The sequence below is a fragment of the Heterocephalus glaber genome, unplaced genomic scaffold (assembly GCF_053883595.1).
Source record: "Heterocephalus glaber isolate CG9 unplaced genomic scaffold, H.glaber_assembly_v1.0 deba00001097, whole genome shotgun sequence".
NCBI classification, from domain to species: domain Eukaryota; kingdom Metazoa; phylum Chordata; class Mammalia; order Rodentia; family Bathyergidae; genus Heterocephalus; species Heterocephalus glaber.
The window spans coordinates 3,340,962-3,366,370 of record NW_028258191.1 but is presented as its reverse complement, the minus strand read 5'-3'; the positions used below and the strand labels follow the sequence as shown (position 1 = coordinate 3,366,370).

The window sequence follows — 25,409 nt, the reverse complement described above, 5'->3', positions numbered from 1 at the left end:
CTTATTTGAAAAGTAAGATGAGTTCTTATCTACTGTTGTCCACAACAGTCTTCTTAAGCTTCCTCTGCTTGGATCCATGGACCAGCAGCAATATGATAGGATCACAAGGCAGCTTGCTAGAAGTGCAGAATCTCGGCCCAGTTGATTCTAAGTCACCTCAGAGGGCTGTGTCTTTGGCACTGTAATTTCTCACTTTTCTAGAAGGCATACTTCACCTGGGCTGCTGTCTCCAGACAGAGTTAGTAATGCATGAGACTGCTGACCAAGTCGGGTAGATAGAGCAGCGGAGAAGAGAAAGCAGGGTGTGTGAACACACCACACTCGAGATGACTGGATTTGAGTAGTTAACTGCATGACCGGGACTGGATTATTTGGCTGAAGAACAGAGCGAGAGCACAAGTTATTGAAATCCGCTATATTCCCTGAGCTGCATTTCAGCCAATACCTTCAACCTCTTCCTGTAAGAAATCTTCTACCATTGCTGCTAGCAAAAAGTAAAGTGAACAGAATTAAGTTTCAGCTCCTTTCTCTGCTTTCTTACCAAGTGGAAATATTAACAAGGGATGGCATATTTCAAAAATAGGCAGCAAAGAAAGGAAGACGAGAAAAAGAAAGAATAGACGTACTGTACAGTCCAAAACCATTACTACCAAGGCTTAGCTTCTGAAAAAGTAAGGGCTCACTAATGGCCCATTAGTTGGGAAGTACACACACCCTGAACGTCAAACTTGGCTGATTAGCTTGGTAAAAAGAAGTTTAGTAGGGCAGCCTAGCTTTTACTCACAGTGTACAATCAAACAGAGAGATACTTTACTATTTCTTGAACAATTGTGAGAGGTCTTATACATACCTTTCAGCTCCATTTTATCACCCCTGTAACTTCGGGTTGTGGTTCTTGATGAATGATTTGTCATTTTCCTATATGACTTTAATCATATCATTTAGCAGCACTGTAGGAGGACATTTATGTGGGTTAGCTCTGAAACTACCCATTAAGAGATGAATAAAAAGTCAATAACATTATCCACATCATTAGTTTATGTAATAAAAAGTGATTAAATACAGCTAGCTTTCAAATGCATGTAAAATAGATCTAGCCAAAAGTATAAATTTTCCTAATGTTTATGTTCTGCTTGGATTGAATTACCCTAAATAACAGAAAATCACCATCCTACCTCACTGATAACCATCAAGACTGGAGTCATTACTGGGCTATGACAATTTTGCAAAAAGGGTTGGACACTGCTGTAATTTACATTGCTAGTGTTGTTACACTTATAATTGATAAACCCCAACTTATTTTCAGAAAGAAGAATCAGAGCATGAACTTTTAGGTTGCTGAAGTGGGAATGGGTTATATGAAAGTGGGAAGATGGACTTATGAAATAATGTGTTTTTGTGCTATCAAAAGACTTGATGAGTTGAATATGGGTGTCTACCTTCTTTGTTTTTAGAAACTATCAGAAATTATAGAAATTCCAAGTTCATTTCTACCTTCCTGGTCTTTTTTGGGTGGAGATTGTAGGAAGGGGGAAGTCAGGAGGCTACGGGTTTGGAAATCTCTGGAGCACTCTCCAGATGGCTGAGTCATGGCTTCTTACGAAAGCTTCTTGGAATGCTACCAAGTTTCAGTTCCCCAGTCATTAACAGGGACTCCTTTCAGCATTTGCAAAGCATGTACAACAAGAAACACTATCAGTCACACATTCTTATTAAAAAGTTGAGTTCAGATTTCAGTTTTGTAATTTAATCTATTATGGTAAATTGTTGCCATAGGATTATATTAATTTTTTACAACCAACATTTTTAGTCTTTATTGTTGTTCGTCATTTAACATCACCCAAAGCTATTTACTTGTTTCTCTTTGAACCCTTTTCCTTGGTTTCTATAACACTGGATTATCCTGATGTCCTTTCTACTTCTCTCATCAACTCTTTTCTCCCACTCTTTTACTGGCTCACTCTCCTCAATTTGACAGTTAAATGCTTGTGTTCTGTAAGCTTATTATAGTCATTAATCTTGTAGCTCTAGACTGGTCTTGTTTGCTTCTGGCTGTGTTCTCTCTCCCTAATCAATCTCATTCACTCCATGGCCTCAACTACTAACCGCGTGCTGACCATGTCTAAGCTACCATCTTCATCTCAGAGCTCTCTGCTGGGCAGCAGACTTGTACGCACAGCTTTCTTCTCAATTGTGGATTCTGACTGCCACCTTTCCACTCATCTCCAACAATGGATTTCTTTTCTATCCCGTTCAAGGGGACCACTATCCATTCAAGCAACAACCAAAGGCAGAAAATGAGACCTATTCTGTGACACTTGCCTCTCCTTCACCATCCATATTTGATCCATACTAAGGTTGCTGAAATCCTCAAATCTCTTCAACTACACTGTCACCATGCTATATCAGATTAGTATCTCTCATCACCATTTTTGGCCAGACCTCTCTCTAAATTATTCTCCACGTTACAGCTAGAGTGATCATTTAAAAATGCAAATTTAATTATGACTATACGTATTAAATAGCTTCACATTATTCTTAAGAGAAGGACCAAGCATCCTGATCCCTGCCTACAAAGTTTCTATGAACTCACCTCTGATGACCCATCCAGGTTCATCTTTCCGCCTTTACCTCTGTGCTCTGCCACACTGGCCATATACATCAGTTCTCTGTATTTTACAGGCATTTTTTTCAGATAGTTTTTCTTTCTTTTGGGGATAATGTTCTCCCCATTGATGCCTTTCTACAATGTGTGTCAACACTTCATCTTGTCTTGATCGTATCTTTTCACTCTCAGAATTTTATACACTCCTATGTTTCCAATCACTTCCATATAGACAATACTCAAATCCACCTCTTCCAAACTTTAGACAAACATATTTCCAATAATAGATATTTCTATCTAAATATTTACAAATATTAGTCTTAATTTTAGTATGACCCAAACTCATTTTTTCTTCCTCTAAATCTGTCCCTCCTTGTGTTCACTATATCCTGGTAATGCTCTATGGAATCTTGAAGTCACTGACTTTTTTTTTTTAGTTCTTTTATTGGTACACTTTAGGTATACAATTCGTTTACATTTATCAGTGGGTGTCTGTACCTGTACATGATAGATCTTGGTTCTTATTTTTTCCCCCATTACCTGTGCACCCTTCACCCCCTCCGCCCTTCCCTATTTACATAGATTTCATTTCCATTTTTTTTTCTTTTCTCATAGATTTTCCTTTCCCTCTTTTCCTTTCCCCTTCCCCTCCCTTCACTCCTTTGTCTTTGGACCTGTTTTCCTATTTCAAATTATCAATTATTCATTTTAATCATTTTAACCCTTGTTTACACTATCAGTTTCTCACACTAGAGAAACTATTCGGTATTTACACATGTGTGTCCTATTTATTTCACTTAAGAGTACGGCCTCCACATGCATCCATTTAGTTATAAATGACTCTAGTTTTTCATTCTTTATGGCTGAGTAGTACTCCATTTTATAAAAAAACCCCACATTTTCTTTATCCAGTAAAGTCACTGACTTGTAAATTATGTGATAGTTAACCGATAGTGGCAACTTGAGTAGGAAACGCCCAACTAAGTTTGGACCAACATAATTCTGAGTGTGGCTGGAGATTTACTGAAGACCGAAGACCCACCTTAGGCTGGCCTGTCACCTGAATGGTAGAAAGGGGAAATGAAGACGGAAGCCTTGCTTCTGTTTCTTCCAAGGAGCTCTAGTCTTCACCTTCACCTTGGATATCATCTTCAGCCTTTCAGTGCAGACCCTTCAGCCTCCTGATATGGACTTGCCCAGGACACTACAGTGAGCCTTCGACTGGATCCTCTGGATCATGCAGACAGACCTTTTTCCACTCTTCCACACCTGATTTTGTAATACTTGATTTTGTGGGCAGCCATTGTAAACCAATCTTGTAAATCTTTATATATTTGTATATCTTGGATTAAATCTGTTTCTATAGTAAGCACTGACTGATACAAATTATAGGCCATAAAATTTACCCTTTTAAAGTATACAATTCAATGATTTTTGGTATATTCATAGGGTTGTGCAGCAAGCACCACTATCTGATTTTACATTTTTATCATCCCCTCAAAGAAACTCCGAAAACATTAGCAGTCATTTTCTATCCATGCCCATCAAAACCCCTGGAAACCATAAATCTATTTTCTGCCTCTAATTATTTGCTTAATGTAGACATTTAAAGAGAATCAAAAAATAAATGCAAATATATAATATGTCACTTTTTGTGTCTAGTTCCTTTTACTTGATATATTTCAAGGTTCATCCTCATTGTAGCATGAAGTAGTGCTTCATTTTCAAAGATGATTAATATTTCATTCCATGGCTGTGCCACGTTTTCTTTGTCATTCATCTGTTGATGGACGTCTGTTTCTTCTCTGGGCTATTTGCAACTGACTCTGCTGTAAATATTCCTGTATAGGGTTTTGTGTAGACATGATTTCAGTTCTTTGGTAAATATCCCTAGGAGTGGAATTGTTGGATATCGCGGTAACACTATGTTTAACTTCTTGAGAAACTGCAAAGCAGTTTTCTGTAGTGGAAGTAGAATACATTTTGCGTTCCTATCCTTCTGAGTGCCTTAATTTCAGTGCATCTTTACCCATCAAGCTGCTTTCGTTTGCAGCAGTCATCTGGCTTGGATGTGGAAACAAAGAAGGTATGGCGGGTTAGCGGCCCCCGTCTCATTTATTTGACCTCTGCAGTGGCTCCTGAGCTCTCCACACCTGCTATCTCCACCTCAGACCAGATCTCCATCACTTTTCCTCTGGGAGACTGAAAGTCTTTCAAAACTTCTCTTTCTCTCTCTGCTTATCCTTCTTTAGTTCTGTCTATATCAAGTTACTAAGCGCCAAATGAAAACTCTAATTCTGCCACTTAAGGTGTTAAAAACCTTTCAATGACTTCCTATTGCCAACAGTATACCGCCCAAACTCCTTGGACTGGCTTATGGGCCCTCCATAGTATGTTACTGTATTGTATTTTGGTCATAACTCCAACTACTGTAATTTAAGAGTTGACTGGTTTGTAAAACCTTTCCTAAATAATCACAATCACATCCCAAAGTAAAACCACCTGGACTTTACTGTTTCTTGCCTAGTATTTTCATAAGCACATCCACTTATATCAGAATATGTCTTAGAACAATGTGCAACTTATAGAACAAGTAGATGCTCGACAAATATCTAGTGAAAGAATGACAAATGTATGAATAAGTATTTGTTTTCATATCTTTTCCATATGTTCTTGAATTTATTCTACTCTACTCAGTAAAGCTCCTGAGGACCACAGTTCTGTGTCTGCCACATCTTTGAATCCTTATCAGGTAACATAATACTTGACATATACTACGTTTTCAATAAATACTTCATGAATGAACAAATCTATCAACATAAGAGTGCTCTATTTCTTTGGGCATGCTGTGAACTACCACACCACCTCACCTTTGAGAACAGTTTTCTCTGGAATACCACCTGTCACTCCAAAAAGACCCTTTTTCAATAATACTTCCTCAATTATTCTTTTCGTTTCCAGTGAGAAACAGTCTCCTTATGACTACTATAGCACTTTGTTAGTACCTGTCTCATGGTGAATCCTTTGCTGCCTTCCCTTGCAGACATCTTTGAACTCCTCTTATGCAACACCACTCATGCTTAGTTCCTCCTTCAATTAAAGCTGCATAAGAAGAGTAAGTGTGTGTTGTTATTCCTGGGAGAAAGCTCTACGCAAAAGTAGACATGTAAGGACCGAATCAAGAAATTACCTATTAATGTTTAATTGGTGTTTTGAACTTAAAAGATACAGTGAATTCTTATTTTCCCCCTTATTTTTCCCACTTCAGGATGTGGCGACATTAAGTCACACTCTTGGAATAGTATCTGATTTCACTATTTTCCTTACCCATCCCTAGCCTAACAATGAGTCCTGTCGTTCGTAACCCCAGAGTAGATCCTGAATTGATCTATTTCTCATTGCCACCTTGACTACCACCCTCTTCCATGTGCCATCATCTCTCACTCTAATATTGCAATAACCTTGTGACTGGTCTCTACTTTCATTTTCGTATCTCTACTAGATTAAATTTGTATATTCATGTTATTAAATTTATGTTAAATTTATGCATTAAAAATATACAACATATCCCTGGATTCCTGTTGCATTCTGAGTAAATCCAAGCTCCTTTGTGTGGCTGCTCCCTCTTCTTCAGGTTCCCCTCTCTTCTCATCCTCCCTTTCGTCCTTCTCACCTTCTGCCAGTGACCCTCGTCTGGAGGATCAGGAGGGAGTGGCATTTCACTTTCCACTTGGATAATAAAAACCGAGTCACTTTGGTCAAGTCTCTTTATCTCTAGAGTTCAATAATTTATCTCTCAAATGAAGGGAGTAAGCTAAATGATCATAAATGTTCCTTTTAAATTTAATTATCTTCTAAATTCCTGAAGGCACTAGATTCTACAGTCAGGATGGCTTATTTGTAGTAATCATGTTTAGGGAAAAAAAACAACAAAAAAACCCTCCCAGACAATGAAAAAAAAATGTTGGTAATGCTATTCTGTAATATTTATTATGCCCAAACCGATCTGTCTTCTGAGACCAGGAAGATGAAAATAAGTGCTTCGTAAAGTATATAAGTGGCTGAGTTATTCTACTTTCATTTTAACAAATGAGGATTTCACAGTCCCTAAAGTGACTGTTGCTAGTTTGTATATGTCATGTTGATTTATTATCATCACATTCCTTCCCTAGAAAAAGTTTACAGTTTTTTCTTTTATTAATCTCTTTTGTTCAGTGGGAGTTGTATTAGTTTCCTATTGCTGTTGTAACAACTTACGATGCACTGGGTGAGTAAGGGACTTTAAGCACCCCAAATTTATTATCTTACCATTGTAGAGGTCAAGTCCAGAATGGGTGCTAGAGGGCTAATGCTGAAATGTTGGCGGGCCAGTTCCTTCTGAGCCCTGGGGAAACAATCTCTTCCCCACCTAATGACTGTCTTTTTTGACTCCCAGTCCCTTCCAGCTTCAGAACCAGAAATGGAGGCTAAGGTTTTTTTTGCTCTGCATCATCTGCCACAAACTTCTGCCCCATCTTCCATGTTGAAAGGTCCCTTATAATTTATGTAAGCCCACCTGGATAAATCTCCTTATTATGTCAGTTGGTTAATGATTCTAATTTCTTCTGCAACTGTAAAACCTCTTTGTTATGTAGCAGAACATGTCCACAATTTGTGGGGACTAGAGCATGTGGCTACCTTGGTGGAGTTATTATTCTGCCTAATATAGGAAGAGGGAAAGATTTCCATCAATGCCTCTTGGAATTCTTATATTTTTCTTACATCTGTACCTTCTCCTAAAGACAAATCAGATAATTTAGGGGTCAGGAGTGGGAGAAAGTGGAATGGATGACAAAAATGACTAATGTCAACACTCTTTTAGAAATATATAACTGAAACTCAGATCACACAGAGTTGTTTCCCTGCTGTGAGGTATCCAGGACTAAAACTATGCTTTCTAAATCTCAATCCAGTGTTCTTGCCAATATAGTACCCAAGAAGACTTCTACTATTCAGTACTGATCCACAGTTCTGTTTTTATGTTAGATATTCAAATCTTGGTTACATGTAAGTTGCTGTCCAAATATAAAATAATGTTTATTTACTTGTGCTAATATATTTTTAATATCTACTTTTGTTGATGAAAGACTGAATCAATTAATTTAAACAAAATTGAAAAATGTTCTAGTCCTTGGACATGTTCTAAGATATACAATTGTAAAATAATTACTGTACTTGTAGAGCATCTGTTATGTATATTCACACATAAGATAATGTGAATAAACACAAAATGCTACATCTTTGATAATTCAGGACTTGACTTTTTTTTTTGGTACTGGTGATCTAACTCAGGACCTTGCGCTTGCGAGGCAGGCAGCAGCATCACTGAGCTAAATCTCTGGCCCAGACTTGTGTCTTTTGTGGGTAGACAGGACAAAAGGACTTGAAAGATCTACATAGTAATGCAAGGCAATGTGGGATTAATTGCTAAATGAAATAAAGCAAATACTGGCAATAAAGTTCAGGTCAGAAGAGATCAATATGAACTGTTTAGAAGTGGTAGTTGTTGAACTGGATGTTTCTTATTGGAAAGTATATGAATAGGAAACACAGAAGGGAAGATGAGGATGTTCTAAGAGGAATACAGTATAAGAAGAGGCTTGGAAATAAAACCTAACATTGCTTGTGCATATTGTCAGGGGGCTGTCCGGCCTTAGAATAGAGAAATGGTAGGTGAGAGAGTTAGAGGGAAAGCAAAGGAAAGTTAGTGAAGAGCTTTGAATGCTACAGTTTTAATTTATGAACATCAGAGTCCAGCAATGCTTGATTTGCTATTTTTTAAAGTAACTTTTTCTCCAACAAAAGCAAAATATCTTTCATTGAGAAATTTCAAAAACCCTCTTGGTTTTGGCAAAGGTATACACACACAAGTACAAAGGTATATACTACTAAAACAACACTAAAAATAAAACTATGCACTACCTATATTTTTGCTAAGTGCTTATAGAATTGAGAAATGAGGAATGAATAATGGATATTATATATTTCCATACCTCCTCAATTCATGGAATCAATAATTTTGGAACCCTACTTTGTATCAAGTATTGTACACATAGGAGGGGAATTGTTAGAACTAGGAGAAATTATCTGTAGGCAATGACAATTTGTGAATAAGAGTATACTTGATAGATGAGATAAGAGGAGAATTCCAAAGGAGAAACGATATGCCAAGGAAAAGCTCCATGGAAAGAATAATTAAAGTGGGAACGCGGGCACATAGGGTGGCCTAAATGCTATTAGAAGATGAAACTGAGAAGGTAGGCAGGAAGCAGATGGTGAAGGGCCTTATATGCCACACTAATTACTTTGGATGTCAACATTTAGGGTGGTGATTTTTTTTTTTTTTTTAATTTTTGGTACCAGGGATTGAACTCGGGTCCTTGCGCTTGCACAGCTGGCGGCCAAACCACTGAGCTAAATCCCTGGGCTGGGTGGTGATTTTTAAACAGGTTCTATGGACCTGGAAGTTTCTTTACTAATAGAGCATTGCACAGGCTGTGGAATAATGAGAGGATTCCGGGATTCTTACTGTTCAAAGCCTAATATAAGAATTTTATTTTATTTGTTAATACTCTTACATAAGTAAATGAACAAAAACGTCCAAGGCTAGAATGATTTTAAATAAAGCAAACAGAAGCTAAAGAAAGATTTTAAGACAAAATCAGGTAAATAATTCACTGGATAGAGGTGATCATTTCAGAACTTCTATTTCTACTCATGTTTTAATTTCTCTGTTTAAAATGCTTCATATAAACATTTTATAACACATGTATAAGAATAATTATTCATTACTTAGAAAAATATCAGTGTGCACACGTGGTAGTGTGTGTTCAACATTTCCACTCACAGATGTGCAGTTTTCAAAGTTTGGAGAATGCTGGTAGAGAAATGGCGTTGGGAGGGAGGATAACGCTGTAGGTGGAGAGCAGCCGGAAGGCTGTTGTAGACGGTCCATGGGAGAATTTATGAAGACCTGAAGAAAGGCACTGGCATATTATAAGGATGTTAAAGTAGAAGCTCTGTAGCACACAATAATAGTAAATCATTGCTGATATAAGCATTTAGAAAATAGATTAGTACAGGTTATTTTTAATGTGGGTCCTGTGGAACCCAGGAAGTCCCATGTGTAGTATATATTTGGTTGGAAAAAAAAATGTACATCTTTGTGATCATTAATTGTAATGTATCAACTTGAGTAAGAACTGCCTAGCAGATTAGTAAATTCTGAGTGTGTCTGTGGATGACTGACTCATAAGTCAGCAAACTGAGGGGAGAAGACCCACTGGTGGCACCAACCAATAGGCTTGTAGCTTGGAGAGAATACGGAAGGAAAAGTTTTCCTTGTTTTGGGGGGAGCTCTGACCTTGCAGTTACTTTTGAATATTGGTGTTCAGCTTCTTCAGCCTTCCTGGGCAGACTCTTTAGCCATGCAACCCAAACTCTTTGGCTTGTGCAGACTCACACTGGTGATCCCGCAGTGAGCTTCCAGGCCATCAGCCTTCGACTGCTCCTGGATCCCCCTTAGCTCTCCAGTGCCCAGATGGCCATTTTAGATGAGCCGGTAAATTTATCTAATAAAATCCCTTGTTAATCATGTATATATTTTATATTGAATCTGTTCTTCTAGAGAACCCTAATATAGTCTTACTTTCATTCAACTGAAATTTAGTATCTCTCTCCGTTATAAATAGACAGAAGACATCTAGTATTATTAACAGTTCCTTTGACTTATCACTGATGTCACCAATAGAAAACACAGATCTTTTCCTATCATAGTATAGATGTTACAGATATCTTGTAAAGTCATTTATCTTTATCACAACTTGAAAATATAATAGCTAATAGACTTGATCTTAGCCAAAAGGCCGAGAAACAATTATATAATAGCTATTAGACTGTTGGTAGATCTTGTCATTTAATGTATAAATTAAAGCACATCACAAATTTCAAAAATATTTTGAGTATGTTTCAAAATAATTGACTTTAATAATCCTGTCTATTTTAATGATTTAAAAACATTATTCTGAAAAGAGGGGCCCAGCATTGAAGAATAATAAGAACCCTTGAAAAATATCTATTCCATGTAGCAATGAATATCTAATTTAAAATAGTAGGGCTGCTGCTTTCAAAATTTGTACAGTGGTACCTTGGTTCATGAACTTAATTCTTTCCGTAATTCTGGTTGCAAACTGAATTGGATGAGAACTGAATCAAATTCAATGGTTAACCCATGGGGAAATTTGATTTGATTCTTGTCCAATTTGGTTTGCGACCAGAATTGTGGAAAGAAATAAGTTCATGATCCAAAGTACCACTGTATTTCTGGGTTGATGTCTAGGAAGATGTGATAAAGAAACACAGAATTATAACAGTAAAAAACTTACAGTATTGACTATCACAACAGTATTAAATCATTTGTAATAAGTAATATGATAAAATAACAGGAGCAAAACAAAACTGCATATTTGCTTATGTTTGAACATATGTGCATGAATATCTATAATCTTTTATATTGAAGGCAACCACAGCCATTTATACCTACTAAGACCTCTTTTAGTATGTTTCTTTCTAATTCATTCATGAGTTTACAAATATTAAAATTCAGTTACTTAAAATATACTTTATCATCACCAAAAAATATAAAGCGCAGGTACTGATTTCTACATTATTCATTGGTCATGCTGAGGATTGCAGTATTAAGAATTATATTTTTTAAATTTATGTTTGTGGTGTTGGGGATCAAATTTAGGACCTTGAACAATAATTAAGCAGTGCTCTACCACTGAGCTATAGCTTCAGCCTAGAATTTTAATTTCGACTAAATGTTAATCATACATACATTAACATTAGTCAAGCCTAAAAGTAGTGCTCTTTTTCTAAAAGGAGAACTTCCAGGCTTCTTGAACTTTTAGTTTTCCAAAACAGCAAAACATGCTCTGAGTCACCTGCCATATAAACACTTGTACCATCAAATTTGTACCATGACTTCTGGGAACCTAAAAAATCATTTAGGAAATTCAGTTTCAGTCATGTTTAAGTCACTTATCTATAATCAACAGCTCATTCTTCCAATAAAATATCCAAAAGCTATTTCTTAAAGGGAAAAGCTTGATCAATGGTTTTCATGAGGCAGTAATGCTATGAAAGATTGAGACTTTTATATTTACAAGACTTGGGTAGTCTAAGGCAGGGAGAGTTTGAGCCCAGGCTGGGTAACTTAATAACTTAGTGATATCTTGCCTCAAAATAAAAGATGAAAAGGGCTGATAGTGTAGTTCAGTGTGAAGGCTCTGGGTTTAATCCCCAGTATGGGGGAGGGGACTGGAGTTTGGATTTCTAGTTCATTACTTGAAAGTCTTATGACCTTAAGTAATTTATTCTTTTTTTCTGAATTTCAATTTCCGCCTCAGGAACTGGAGATACCATAACTTATCCCATACTGATTTTGTGAATATTAAATGATATTTATGTAAATGTCAACAATGTGTGTATAAAAAGTTAATTTTGAATCTCCTACCAACTTATAAATAGAGGCATCATAATAGACATGAGCAACAGTTTGTCCTTTACAAAGGAAAAGCCTCCATAGAGGGAACTATTTTTGCACTAGGGTAAGACATAAAACTTGGCTATAGAAACACACAGCATCTGTCACTATAAATAATGATACCTTTCAAATCTATATTTTTCAGGAGACATACATGTATATATTTCTAAACTTCTGAGGTTGAGTTCTATTCAACTAAATATTTATGTTTTGGGTTTTAGGGAAACTTTTAAATGGATATAAAATTTTCCTGATAAATATTTCTGGCATGTAATCTCTGATTAATGCTAAGGTCCCGTGATTACCTAATTTAACACAATACCTACCTATGCAAGAACAGTTAGTGGGAGCCCATCTTGTATTTGTCTTGGATGTGATGGATTGTTTGTGATGGCATTATCTTTTCCTTCTCCAAAGTCCTGGTTAGATTACATACTAAAGTGTTCTGGCAAACACATCTCTTGAAGAAGTGTGTCTTCAAAAAGTGAAGGGAAATGCATCTTGGGTAATTTTTATCTGTTCAGAGGTCCATACAATTTGTATACATATAGAGATCAGATAATAGTAACAGCTACAATTTACTGACTTCTTTCATAGGAATAGTAAGAAACGACACATATATGTCATCCTTTTTAAACCTTCCCATGAGATGGGTGTTATTAGAGACAAAATAACAAGCTCAATGTCAGAAAACTTGTAAGTGGCCGGGCTGAGATCCAAACCCAGTCATTTTTCCAAAGTGGTTTCTCTTAACGATGATCCTATCATGAACTCTTTGAGTTCTTGATGTCTGAGCTCATCATATTTCATGGTATATTGCCATATTGAGTATTTCAGGGTCCTAAAATAACTGGTAGAAGTTAGAACTTAAAAACAAACGTGAAAATACTATAAGCCACCACATTTCCTGGAATTATATGGAAATCAATATACTATGTTACAATTCATTAGAATACATGAGAAAGAAAAGATAAGCAGGATGTAACTACCAAGAGGTTTGGTGACCAAGTCTGCAGGCATTTTTTTCCAGCAGTCTGAAAATCTTGTTTTGATCACCTCTCAGCACCACGCCTCCTCTCCTGGGTTAGACCCTGATCTCAGATTCGGTAATGGAATGGCTTCAATACCCAAGTCAATTAAGTAAGGTGTACACGGTACTCAATTCCCTGTCTTCAATCTTGACTATTCTCTGAATTTCAGATCTCAGTCTTGATTACCCGCTACATATTCCCACTCAGACGTTCCACTTCAGCTTCAATAGATAGAAACTCGAGGGCTATCTGCCACAAGCTAGCGCTTGGTGAATGAGACCATGGGGAGAAGCATTCCTTCAGACTCTGGGCCCAACTGTTTGGGTTCCTGTCCTAGGTATGCTATTCATTATCTGTATGACCTTGAGCCCATCATCTAATCTCTTCTGCTTCAGACTTCACATCAATGAAATGGGAATGACACTATTTATTTCACCAGGTTTTTGAGATGATTAAACACTTAAACAAGGGCTGGGTACATAATAAGCACCACAGGAATGTTGGTTACTTTTATTTTTATTGCTGTTGTTATAATTATTCTTTCAATTATCTAGAATAAAAATTGCGGTTTAGACTGCCTGAAGTGAGGAGGATGTGGGAGCAATGCACAGGGAGTAGTCACCAAATCCTTTCATTTCCTATTTTGGAGTACATTATTTTATTCTCATAGCCACTATCCTAATTCAGGCCTCTACTACCTACCCCATTGCAATAGCATTTTTCTTGATGGGTCATTTTTCTCCTATAATATATGTCTACCTTTTAAAATAATTTCATGCAAAAAGGTGAATTCCTCATACTAGGACTAAAAATTCCTTTAATCTAGCCTCAACCTATCTTTCTGGCCTCATTTTCCACTTCCTTGTGTGGTAAAACAACACTTGGCAACCCAGGCAACTTCCTTCTTTATGTACTTTACAGATTTCCAAGATCTGGAATAGCTTTTCTTCACTATTCAAATCCTTCCTGCCCACCAAGTGCTGGCTTGATCTCCCTCTCTTCTGGGAGCCTCTAGACATGCCATACACTTCCCATCTTGGGGGCAGACAAGAGGTGCAGCAAATAAACATCAAAATTTACTAATTCAGTTTGGACATGTATCTGTAATGGGTATAGTTATGTAAAATGCAAATGAAAGGTATTGAGTTACATAAATATTCTTTAAATTACAAAAATTTAAAACTATTCATTTTCTTATCTATATAGTATCTTGTTCCATTCGTGCTGCTATAATGCAACAACACAAATTTGATGATTTGTAAATAATAAAACTTTGTTTCTTATAGTTCTGGTGGCTGAGAAGTCTACCATGAGGCCATCAGCAGACTCCAATGTCTGGTAAGGACTCATTCTCTGCTTCAAGATGGATGGGTCCTTGTTGCTGGGTCCTAGACGGAGAACCCTGCCTCTTCCTGTGGTAGAAGGGCTGGAGGACTAGAAGGCAGCTCTCTGAAGCCTTTTTTTATAGGGCCAGGACTCTCACGACTTTATCACTCCCTCAAAGACTCTACCTTTCAATACTAGTATAACTTTAGGGTTCCAGTTTTACATATTGATTTTGGAGGAACATACATATTAAAACATATAGTGATAGAAAACAGATTGAAGTAATAGCAAGGAGTTTTGCTGTTACCTGTTTTAATTAACATATTGCATTGTGCACAACAGAATGCTTGAATTGTTCAAGATTAAATTAATAGCCACATCATCTATGTGTTCTGCCATAACCTGATAGTTGCATTCCTAAGAAATCTTACATGACAAAAAAAGGTTAATGAGAAAAACAGGAGTTTCAGTTTCATAACATTGTTTCTAAAAGAATTTTAACAAAGGTGCTTTCTTAAAGCCATAAATGTTTAACTATATATAACTGAGCACATTGAGAATTTCATTATATCAAGGGTATTGGCCTTTATTAGTTCTTGTATAACAATCAGAACTTTTTACCATTTCTATCATCAATGATGGGATAAGTGGAGCGGAGCAGAGGTGCTCAAATAAAGCAGGAGTACTAGGGGTTTCCCTTTTAGAATAGGGAAGTTTTCTCATTAAGATTGCATTAAAAATACATGATTAAAAATTGATATTATAAAAGCCTATGCTACATATGAAAATTTTTTCATAGAAAATATCAATTATAAATCACCTAGATGAATTATTAGTAATGGCCACTTAAACAGATCACAGACTAAGATCCAGGAAACCTGACTGGCAAACCTCTGGCAAGCTCTGGCAAATGACTTCAACCTCAGGTCATTAATTCATGTTCTTGAGTTTTTTCATCCAAAGAGTGGAGGATGAGATGATTTCTTAAGACTCCCAAACATCAATTTTTTCTTTTCTTGCCTATAAAAGTGTAAAATGCACAAAGTTTGATTGTTTACCTTGATCTTAAAGTTCAATGAATGTGTCTATTTACATATAGCTTATTTTTTAAATTAGAATGTAACTTAATATGAAAGTTACAAATTTTGAATTTTCTAACTCAGGAGACATTTTGGGTTTTGCCATGTCCTGTTTTAAAAATATGAAAAAATTCAATTGTTCATTTTTTGTGCATTTTTCTCTTTATTTCACCTATTATATATTGTTAAATGAGTCTATAAATGTAAAACCACGCTGCAACAGTTCTAAAGCCCTGTAACTCATGCTTATTAACTTTTTGTTTTCATATTTCCAGACATGGTCTCTTTTGTGTGGGACAGGAAACATTAAATAATTGCTTAACCACTAGAAAATAATTTAAATCTGAGATCACATTAGATCTTTCTATAAAATGCTGTGCTGACTACTCCAGGATTTTTGTCTGCCTTGTTGGTAAAGAAAAATTTGACTACCACACTTCTTTTTGCTGCCACTCTCCTTAAATATTAGCACCTAGGAGTCCTTCTCCTCATAGTTCTTCTGTAATTAAAGACGTTAGATTTCACTGTGAGAGAGATTATTTTTCTAGGAACTTGCAATTTAAAAAATTATGTATGACTAATGAACAATCAGAGTTACTAGATGGGAAATTCATTTCATTTTCTATTTTGAGGATAATATAGTTTAATAGTAATGACAAAAATATATATACCTTTTTCTAAATAGACTAAACTTTAAAAATGCAGAATTGATAAGGTAGGGATTTTTTTTTTTTTTTTTTTAGAAAATCAGAAGCCCTTCTTTACAAAACAGAAGTCTCAAATTTGAGGAATTTCTAGGTAATTAGATGGTGACACCTATTGGTCAAATGTATCATAACAGACTGTCTTTTTAAATGTCTAAAAATAAAACATCAGCAAAGTCCCAAGTACATTAGAGGTTTTTTCCATTTGTGGATAAACCATAATAAAATATTTTAAGTTAGGTAACATCTCACATATACAGCTATTTTACTTTTAGTTTTGTTCACAAGGTGTAAATGTGTATATATGTGTGTGTGTGTGTGTATATATAACATTACATATATGTAACATTCATTAAAAAGACACTCAATATTAGCATTAGGTTATTTTTTTCTCTATGAAATGGAGGGGCATTATGGAAAGCCCAAAGGCTAAAAGCAATCCTGGATTTGCAACAGTTCCTCCTGCTGGTGACTAAACGGTCCAGTAGCCAGAAGCCTGATGATCTACTATGTGAAATCACTGGAAGGGTAATGATGTCAATATTTACTTTTATATTTATGGGGTTAATTATTCTTAGTTCATTTCAATTTTCTTCCACAATAACCACAATGTCAGAAAAGTACTTTCATATTTTTAACCTGTGAAAATAACATTCTTTTTAGCTATATCCCTAACCCTTCTTTTTTATTTTGAGGCGGGACCAAGACCTTGCTAAGTAACTAATCTGCCCAGGCTTGGTTTGATCTTGTGATTCTTTTTTAAAAGAATTCTTACTTACTCAATTTATTTTTGGTACCAGTGATTGAACTTAAGACCTCAGACTTGTGAGGCAGGCGGCATTACCACTAAGCTTAAATCCCCAGCCCATGATCTTGTGATTCTTGCCTCTGCCTCCCAAAGTGCTGGGATTACAAGTATGTGCCACCAATATAAATTTAATTTTAAAATCCAAAGCAAGGTAAATTGGAGGTCTGAAGTTCCAATAGCCTTAAAATAGTAATTGCTTTTCAATTTATTACCTCACCTCTAATTTGCTTGGAAGAACATGGTGTGTTCACCATGTGTCATAAAATGTTATGACAAAATAATTTTTGCCAATTGGAGACATTAGTGTCTTGAATTGAGAGTTTGCTTTATCTGTACAAAACTACACTGTGGGCTGATCTACACTTGACTCTAAGGAAGCTATAAATGGAGAGCAATCTGGAAATTATAAATGGAGAAGCTAAAAGCCAAGTGCTCATCCATCTGAGATTAGTTGCTCTTCCAGGTCACTAACTCATGCTTCTGTATCCTAGGAGAGTTAATTTATTTCCCATGAGTGACCACTTGACTCTGAGAAGGTATTTTAACTTAAGCGACCTTAATGCAGGAAAATCTCATTACTACCGTAATAAACAGTTTCCCCTTCTTTCCCAGCTTGCTTACTCAGTACCAAAGCTATGTCTTCCTTTTGATCCTACTCGTTATTTAACTCAGTTTAAGTGGCAACAAACCTTGTAATTGACAATTAAGATTGTGTGACACTGGAGATGGAGTCTGCACTATTTAAAATGATTTCAGACAAGAGTAAAGGAAGCCACATGCTCTGTAAGCTAATGACAAATGGATCTTATGTTTTTCTATAATCAAATAGGAATGGAGAAAATAAAAATCTAAATTATTTCTGATTTTCATGAGTGTCTAATTTAGTCAAAACTTGAAAACAAACAGGATAAAATAGCAATCAAGGGACAATAACCATGTACACTCAAGGGCAAAATCTTAAAATAAATGGATGAGCCAAAGAGCTTTGATTGTGAAAACACTGATTTTCAGGGAACTCAAAGCCTGTACCCTTTTTAACTTTAACAGGTATTGTCTCTTTTCTTTTTAAAAAAAATTTACTTTAGTATTATTTATATTCCTCTACAATCTTAATAAAACTTTTTGACAGTAAATTTCATTCACTCACGGTTAATAATTTACCAAACAAAATGTAGTACATTAAGGTAATTTTGAATTTCAGATAAAATGTTTTAAAAATATTGGTATGTACAATTTAATACTTGAGAGACAGGCAGTATATTTCATTAAATATACTCCTCCAGCTGTGCTGATTAAACAGTACTGTAATTATAAAACAGGTTGAACTCATCTGAAACTAATTGGAGGGTTCACACACAAGGTTGTTGAACTACAGTTGATACCAGGACAGAGCTCCAGACTTACTGTTCCAAACCATCACTAAGTCACTCAGCATCGACTTCACATTTATCATTAAACATTTATGGGACAAGAAGTGTGCTCTAGCATTCTACCAGTAATAATACTGGACCTTTTGGCTGACACTTTTTCAAATGTCTACAACAAGAATGACTTAATATTACAAAAACTACCAAAAATTCAATTTGTAACAAAATGGGATATATAATTGTAAAATAGACTATGAATATACACCAGTGTTTAATGCCTATTTTTCTATTGTCACTCATTTTAAACAGACAATACAAAATCTTTATACTAAAATACGAAGTTGTAATTTAAATATAATTCTACATAACAAAATTAAAACAATACAGCTTCTATTTTTCTAGCACAGAACCTTCATTTATTTGCCTGTTTTTGTTCTAAGGAAGCAAAGTTAATAACTATGCCTTTTGATATAAAGACACTGAAGTAAAATAGTGAATGTGCTCAACATTTCATGAAGTAACTAAAAATGATGAAAAACTGTTAGATCTGTTAATAATTAAAGACAGAATCTACAGAGAGAGCGGAATGATTTAACTGTCCAAGAATTAAAAAGTTCTCAGAAAACTCTTACAATTCAGGGCAAAGTTGATCATACTTTACACACACAAAAAATGTAAAACACACATATATCATGATACTGTAAGAAAAATGAAATACTTTTCAAACTTGATATTTTATTTAAATGTAAGTATTGATGCTCTTGAAATTATACCTAAATACATATTTAAGAAGACATAATATTTCAAAATTCCCTCACAATGAACTATAAATTTTAGTTTCTTTTAAAAAATGGATTCAGTTTAAGAGTCCTTGCTGGTACTAGGTATCTTTGAATAGGTTCTATCACTATTTAAACAGCAGTTGTATTTTTCATTATACTCTATATAAAAACATGCACATAAGTTTACACAACTAGATTAACAGTCAAAACCCAAATTCAGAAAAAGGAACATTTTCCACACTCCAGAATCCTCTTTTGTTCTTTCCAGTGACTACTGGCGTTAATTAAGCTTTCTAGTGCTGTGAAAAAATAACTTGAGACAATTTAAAGGTAGGAAAGGTTTATTTCGGCTCATAGTTTCAGTTCATGGTCTGTTTGGTCCATTGCTTTTGTGTAGCAGCACAATATAGCATGGGAAGGGGTGATGGAGGAAGTTTGTCTATGTCATGACATTGGCAAAGAGGAAGTAGAATGGACAAGGGTCCCAGTACCCCCTTTAAGAGCATGACACCGATGTTCTAAGTTCCTCTATTTAGGCCCATCTCCTAAAAGTTCCACATTTCAACAGCACCACAGTGTGGCAACCAACCCTTTTAACACATGGTTTTGGGGACATTCCAGATCTAAACAATAGTGTTTCCCCTTCCAAGGGTAAGCACCATCCTAAATTCTAGCAGTAGAGTTTTCATATTTTACATTAATGGAGTTCTATAGTATGTACTCTTAGGTCTGACTTCTTTTGCATGTCACTGTTTTAGTTTCTTCCATTTTCTAAGCAGTCATAAAATATTCCATTATTACACTGTATCTCATTATGTTACTATGCCACAATTGATACATCCATTCCAGTAATGGTCAGCATTTGCTTCCTATTTATTAGCTTTTTGGTGAATGTTTCCATTTGTCTGATCTATGCCTCAGAGTGAAATTACTAAGTCCTACACTATGTTAAACCTCAGAACTCTTAATTTTCCAGTGTATTCACTATCTTACATTAACTATCAACAGTAGTTAAGTTGCTCTACATCTGTCTTCTTTCTCATTTCAGCCATTCTGAGGGATGTGTAGTGGTATGGTGATGTGAATTTAATTGCATTTTTGATGATTTACAAAGCAAAGCACCTCATCTTTATTGGCTATTTGATTATCTTTGTAGATGTTTATTTTTGTTTTGCTTATGATTTTAGGGCTTTTATATATTTTGGATGAGTCTTTTGTTGATGTATATTGCTGTATTATTGAATGTACATGTATCTTCAATTCTGGTAGATGTCTTTGGCTTCATATCTTTTTATGAATTAAAAGTTTAGTTTTAATAATAATTCATCAATTTTCCAATATGGCTGTTATTTTTTTTAAAAGTCTTTGTCAAAGTAACAAAGATCTTTTTTCCTTTAAAGTTTTAATTTTTCCCATGTATACCTGCAATTATTTGGAAGTAAAAATGCATTCTTTTCTTACATATATATCCAGTGGCTCAGCAATATATATTGATAAGATCATCCTTTTCTCACATCACTATAGTATTCTGTCATCAACTAGGCAACCACATGTATGCTTTCTATCATATGGACATGGCTTTAAATGATTATAACTTCCAGTAATAAATGAGTTCTACTGACACAGAGGGGAGGGCAGACAAACACAAAATAAAACCTATGAAAGTTTAAAATATCCTGCTTAATAAGAGAATAAGAATAAAGGTTATTATTGCATATTTAATGCTATTTCAGTAGGAAGTTGGATTCCTACTTCTCAGGTATGGGTGGCTAAATTTAACACAAAACCAAAAGAATTGTGTACTAGTGCAATACAGTCAAATGCAAAATAGTGTGGTGTTAACCAAGTACTATACAATAAATGGAAAGACAAAACCAGTGAAGAATGGAGTAGTCAGGAAACGTTTCATCATAAAGTGGGGGACAGAACAAATCCAATCCTTGATTTGGGCCTGATTAAGTTACTTTAATGCAAAACATTAGAGCCTTCAGTCTTGTTTATATCTCTTTATTAAATTGTAACTTGCTCTTATCATAGATTTTTTTTTTGGTAGAGGGAACTGAACTTGGGACCTTCCACTTGCAAGGCAGGTGGCAGCCACCACTGAGCTAAATCCCCAGTCCTCCCGTAGATTTTTAATTCACCTAACTTTAAGTCATTCTGATGATTCTAACCCTGACAGCATAGTAAAGCACCTAGAAACTTTTAAAAATTACTGATGCCCAAACAACATTGGACTAATGAATTCAGGCTGTGGGTGAGGGCCAAATCAGCAATACCATTAAATGTTTTCTCAAGTAATCCAAATACACAGCTAAACCTGAGAATCACTAGCTTAGAAGGTGCCTTAATCAGTGGTTCTCAACCAGAGGTGAGTTGTCAGATAAGAAAAAAACTGGTTAGGGCTGGAGATTTAGCTCAGTGGTTCCGCCACCTGCCTCACAAGAGCGAGGTTCCGAGTTCGATCCCCGGTACCAAAAAAGGAAAAAGCTGGTTAATTTGACTTTAGGTATGAAAGTTTTTTTGCCCTCTGCTGGAAACCTGGTAATATTTGGAGACATTTCTGTCATGACAATGAGTTTGCTACTATTATCTAGTGGGCAGAGGCCAAGAAATGCTGCTAACTATACTACAACATAAGGACAGTTCCCACAATAAAGAACTTGGTTCAAAATTTAAAAAGTGCAAAGGTGGATAAAACCTGCTTTGGAACAAGAGAACCAGGGACCAAGAGAGGAAAGAGAACTAAAAGCAGAATTTTGTTAAAATACAAAGTTTAGGTTGAGATTACAAGTGATGGAAGCCTAAGACATGGAGGTTTTAAACGAAACTTAGAAACTTCTATTTGAAGTGTAGCATTCTATAATTGAATTTTTTGATACGTTTCAGTAATTTTCAAAGAAATTCAGAGCATGAAGAGTTCAATGGAATGAATTCCTAAATTTATCTATAAAATATAGCAGCTAGAGTTAACCCTTAACTTTTCAGCTTAAAATCTGCAACTCTTTGATATTTTCCATCACATTAGACTTCTTGATAACCACAAAGAGCAAATATGGAAAGGATACAAATAATGGAATAACAGCCAAGTTCCAATGCAGTCTTAACATTAGTCAAGTGACCTGATGCATGCTTTTATTACTTTGAATTTGGTTTTCTAAAAAATGAGTGATATAGCAGATGATCTAAAAGATCCTTTTCAACATTTAACTTTTTTTTGGTACTGGGGATTGAACTTGGGACCTTGCACCTGCAAGGCAGGCGGCAGAACCACTGAGCCAAATCCCTGGCACAACATTTAACTTCTTTACCAAAATTCCTAAACTCTTGTCAAAGCTTAAGCTTCACAGTTCTTTTTCCAGTGACATGTTTAATATAAATTTTAATGGCATGGTCTCATTAGCAAACTGATGTTTAAATGAATAATTTAAAATAATTATTTCTTGTTCACTAGGTCTTGAACAAGTGAACAAGATGAAACTGACATGGGGTGTTTTCTTACTGTAGTACATAATACTCATTTTTCACTATTATCATCAGTAAGTCCCCCAAAACTGAATGTTGTCGTAATAGTTCAGAATTTTTTAAAGTGGAAGTAACTGCTTATCATGCTCTTTGTTTCTGGAAATTCTCTTAGCAAAATAATAAAGTCTCACCATGTACACTTCCCCCAACACAATACTTGTACATAGTCCCAGCCACCTATAAATATCACTTTCTACCAGTAGATGGCACTGCACAATTGTTAAGGCATACAGACGTTTTAAGGAACCATCACAAAAGAATGGTGTAGAAAATAAAATGCCTGAATAAAAACCAGACACAAAAGTAAACATATTATATGGTTTCATATATATAAAGCATCAAATAAACAAAATCAATTTACACTATAGGAAATCTAAATAGTGGTTATCCTTGAGAGGGGTGAAAATGCCTGGAAAGGAAAAGATGAGGGTGAGGGTGTTCGTGTTCTGTGTTTTTATCTGGGTGCTGGTAATGAAGATGAATGTTTATCAAGGATTTATGGCATGCACTTATATATATATACACATTTTAATAATTTTATTTCAAAATGCTACAGAAATCATTACATCTTTTTCATAATGAATAAAAACTGCAGCATGTACTGTTTAGATCACAAGCAACATTTTCAGGAAATTATAGGAGAGCTGTGAATAAAAAGTTAATCATTTCTATGTAACCTTTTTTTAAAAAAAAATAGGCATTTTTACCGAAGGAAAAAGTTCATTTCAATTAATGCAGTTGGCATAAGTTGTTTTTTCTGAGATTTTTTTTTCCATTAGCAAAAGCCTCACAAATGACAGATAATCCTTTTTAAAGTTCATAATGCTAAAAAATGAAGCTGTCATAAAAGTCACTTTTATAATGTAATCATGCAAATGATTTGGCAGCCGAGGCACAGTTTTATCTGAAAATACGTTATATTTATCTGTCTCAACTTAGGAGTAATAATTATTCAGTGCATTAAGAATGAGATTCATATCACACATGGTGCCACACATACGTAATACCAGCAACTCAGGAGGCTGAGGCAGGAGAACTGCAAATTTGAGGCTAATGTGGGTAACTTAGTGCAACTTTGTCTAAAAATAAAAATTGCTGGGGATGTAGCTCAGTTCTCTATGGACTCAATACCGACTCCCCAAAAAAGAGTAACCCCCCCCCCGAAAAGAGAGAGAACGAGATTCATATGCTTGTATACATAAAGATGTTATTTATTATCTTTATTCTTTTTTTAGCTGCTCATCTATTATTTCAAAGTAATAATCAAAACTGGTACCAGGACACATAATAGAGAGCAAAGAAAAAGAATACTAGAAAAAGGAAAGTCTAGAATTAACTGCATTACTAAAAAAAAAAATGTAGCTTCTTTAGAATCTTTAAGAATTATAGTTTAAAAAAATTGTAATGAAAAAGCCATATATTATAACCAAATGTATGATTTATTTTTTGAAAAAATTAAAACTAAGGTTTTTCTAATAAAGGGGAGAATTCATAAAATAAATCATACCCTGGTTATATGTTAATTACCACATTCTGTACAATGTAGTATTGCTTAACATGTATTCAATAACAATATGAATAATTAACATTTTTTATTTTAAAATCCCAATCACTCAGCTGTAAATCTATATATGCTGAAATAAATACCCAAAATAAGTATATTTTAAAAAGTGAAGCCTTTGACAATGTTTATATTGATCTATCCATTGGTAGAGCAAATAAAATGACATTACTGCTAGTTTCCACTTAATTTCTTCATAATATGGCTGTCTGGTGTTGCATTAGTGAAGATACTTCCTACAACCACGTGGGTACCCCAGAGATTATGGCGGATTACTTTACAGCAGCCAAGATCATCAACAGAGAATCCTAAATGTCGGTAGCGTTCATCTGTTTCAAAAAGAGTGTTGTTTGTATATGGTCCAAAAAACTAGAAGAAATAAAAAATCAAGTAATATTTTCATTAGAAAGATACTGTAGTAATAACTTTTATGCAAGGATGAATATGAATCTATTTTAATACTCCTAGTATTTAAAAAGTCAAATGAGAAATAAAAAGATCACATTCATTACTGAAACTGTCCGAACACCCTTCCTCCAATACCTGTGCATTCTGGAAATGTGATATGCATGGTCTAACAATTTCCTGTTACAATCAAGTTCATAATATTATACATATTGTAAAGACGGAATGAAGCTTAAAAGAAGTACCTTTGGTTTGCCTTCTCCATTTTCAAGGTAAGGAAAATAAACCCCAGAGCACAAGTTTTTCATTTCTACTCTACATTACATCTTTGCTTTTCAGAAGCAGCAGTGCATATTCTATCTTAAGATTAAAAAAAAATTTATTCCTACTTGTATTTGAAAGATATATTCAGAATTTAAAATGGGATAAGGTGGTCATTTTCTCCAAAGTGTAATGTAATTAAATGTTAATTTCTAAGCAGTTACTACTCTAAATATTTTTTTACCATTTATACAGTATTTTTTTTATTTTTAAAAGTTTCTTAAACTAGACCAGAAAACATTAATTTCTAATTTTCTAATTTTCTCTAATTTTATATTTTCAGTACTATAAACAGTAAACATAATCATA

At 34.9% G+C, this 25,409-nt stretch overlaps 1 protein-coding gene across 7 annotated transcripts in view; it reads right to left on the bottom strand.

Annotated features, from left to right (window-relative positions):
* Mmadhc (metabolism of cobalamin associated D) overlaps positions 1-25,409 on the bottom strand; it is a 55,230-nt gene that overhangs the window by 4,517 nt on the left and 25,304 nt on the right. For 2 of the 7 annotated variants that reach the window (XM_004870002.4, XM_013067536.3), the window contains exon 8: positions 1-24,743. In XM_004870002.4, the coding sequence (XP_004870059.1) occupies positions 24,549-24,743 (195 nt within the window). In that variant the 3' untranslated portion in view covers positions 1-24,548. The remainder of the gene's footprint in view (positions 24,744-25,409) is intronic. The other 5 variants (XM_087210054.1, XM_087210055.1, XM_087210051.1 and 2 more) reach the window with 5 other exon arrangements.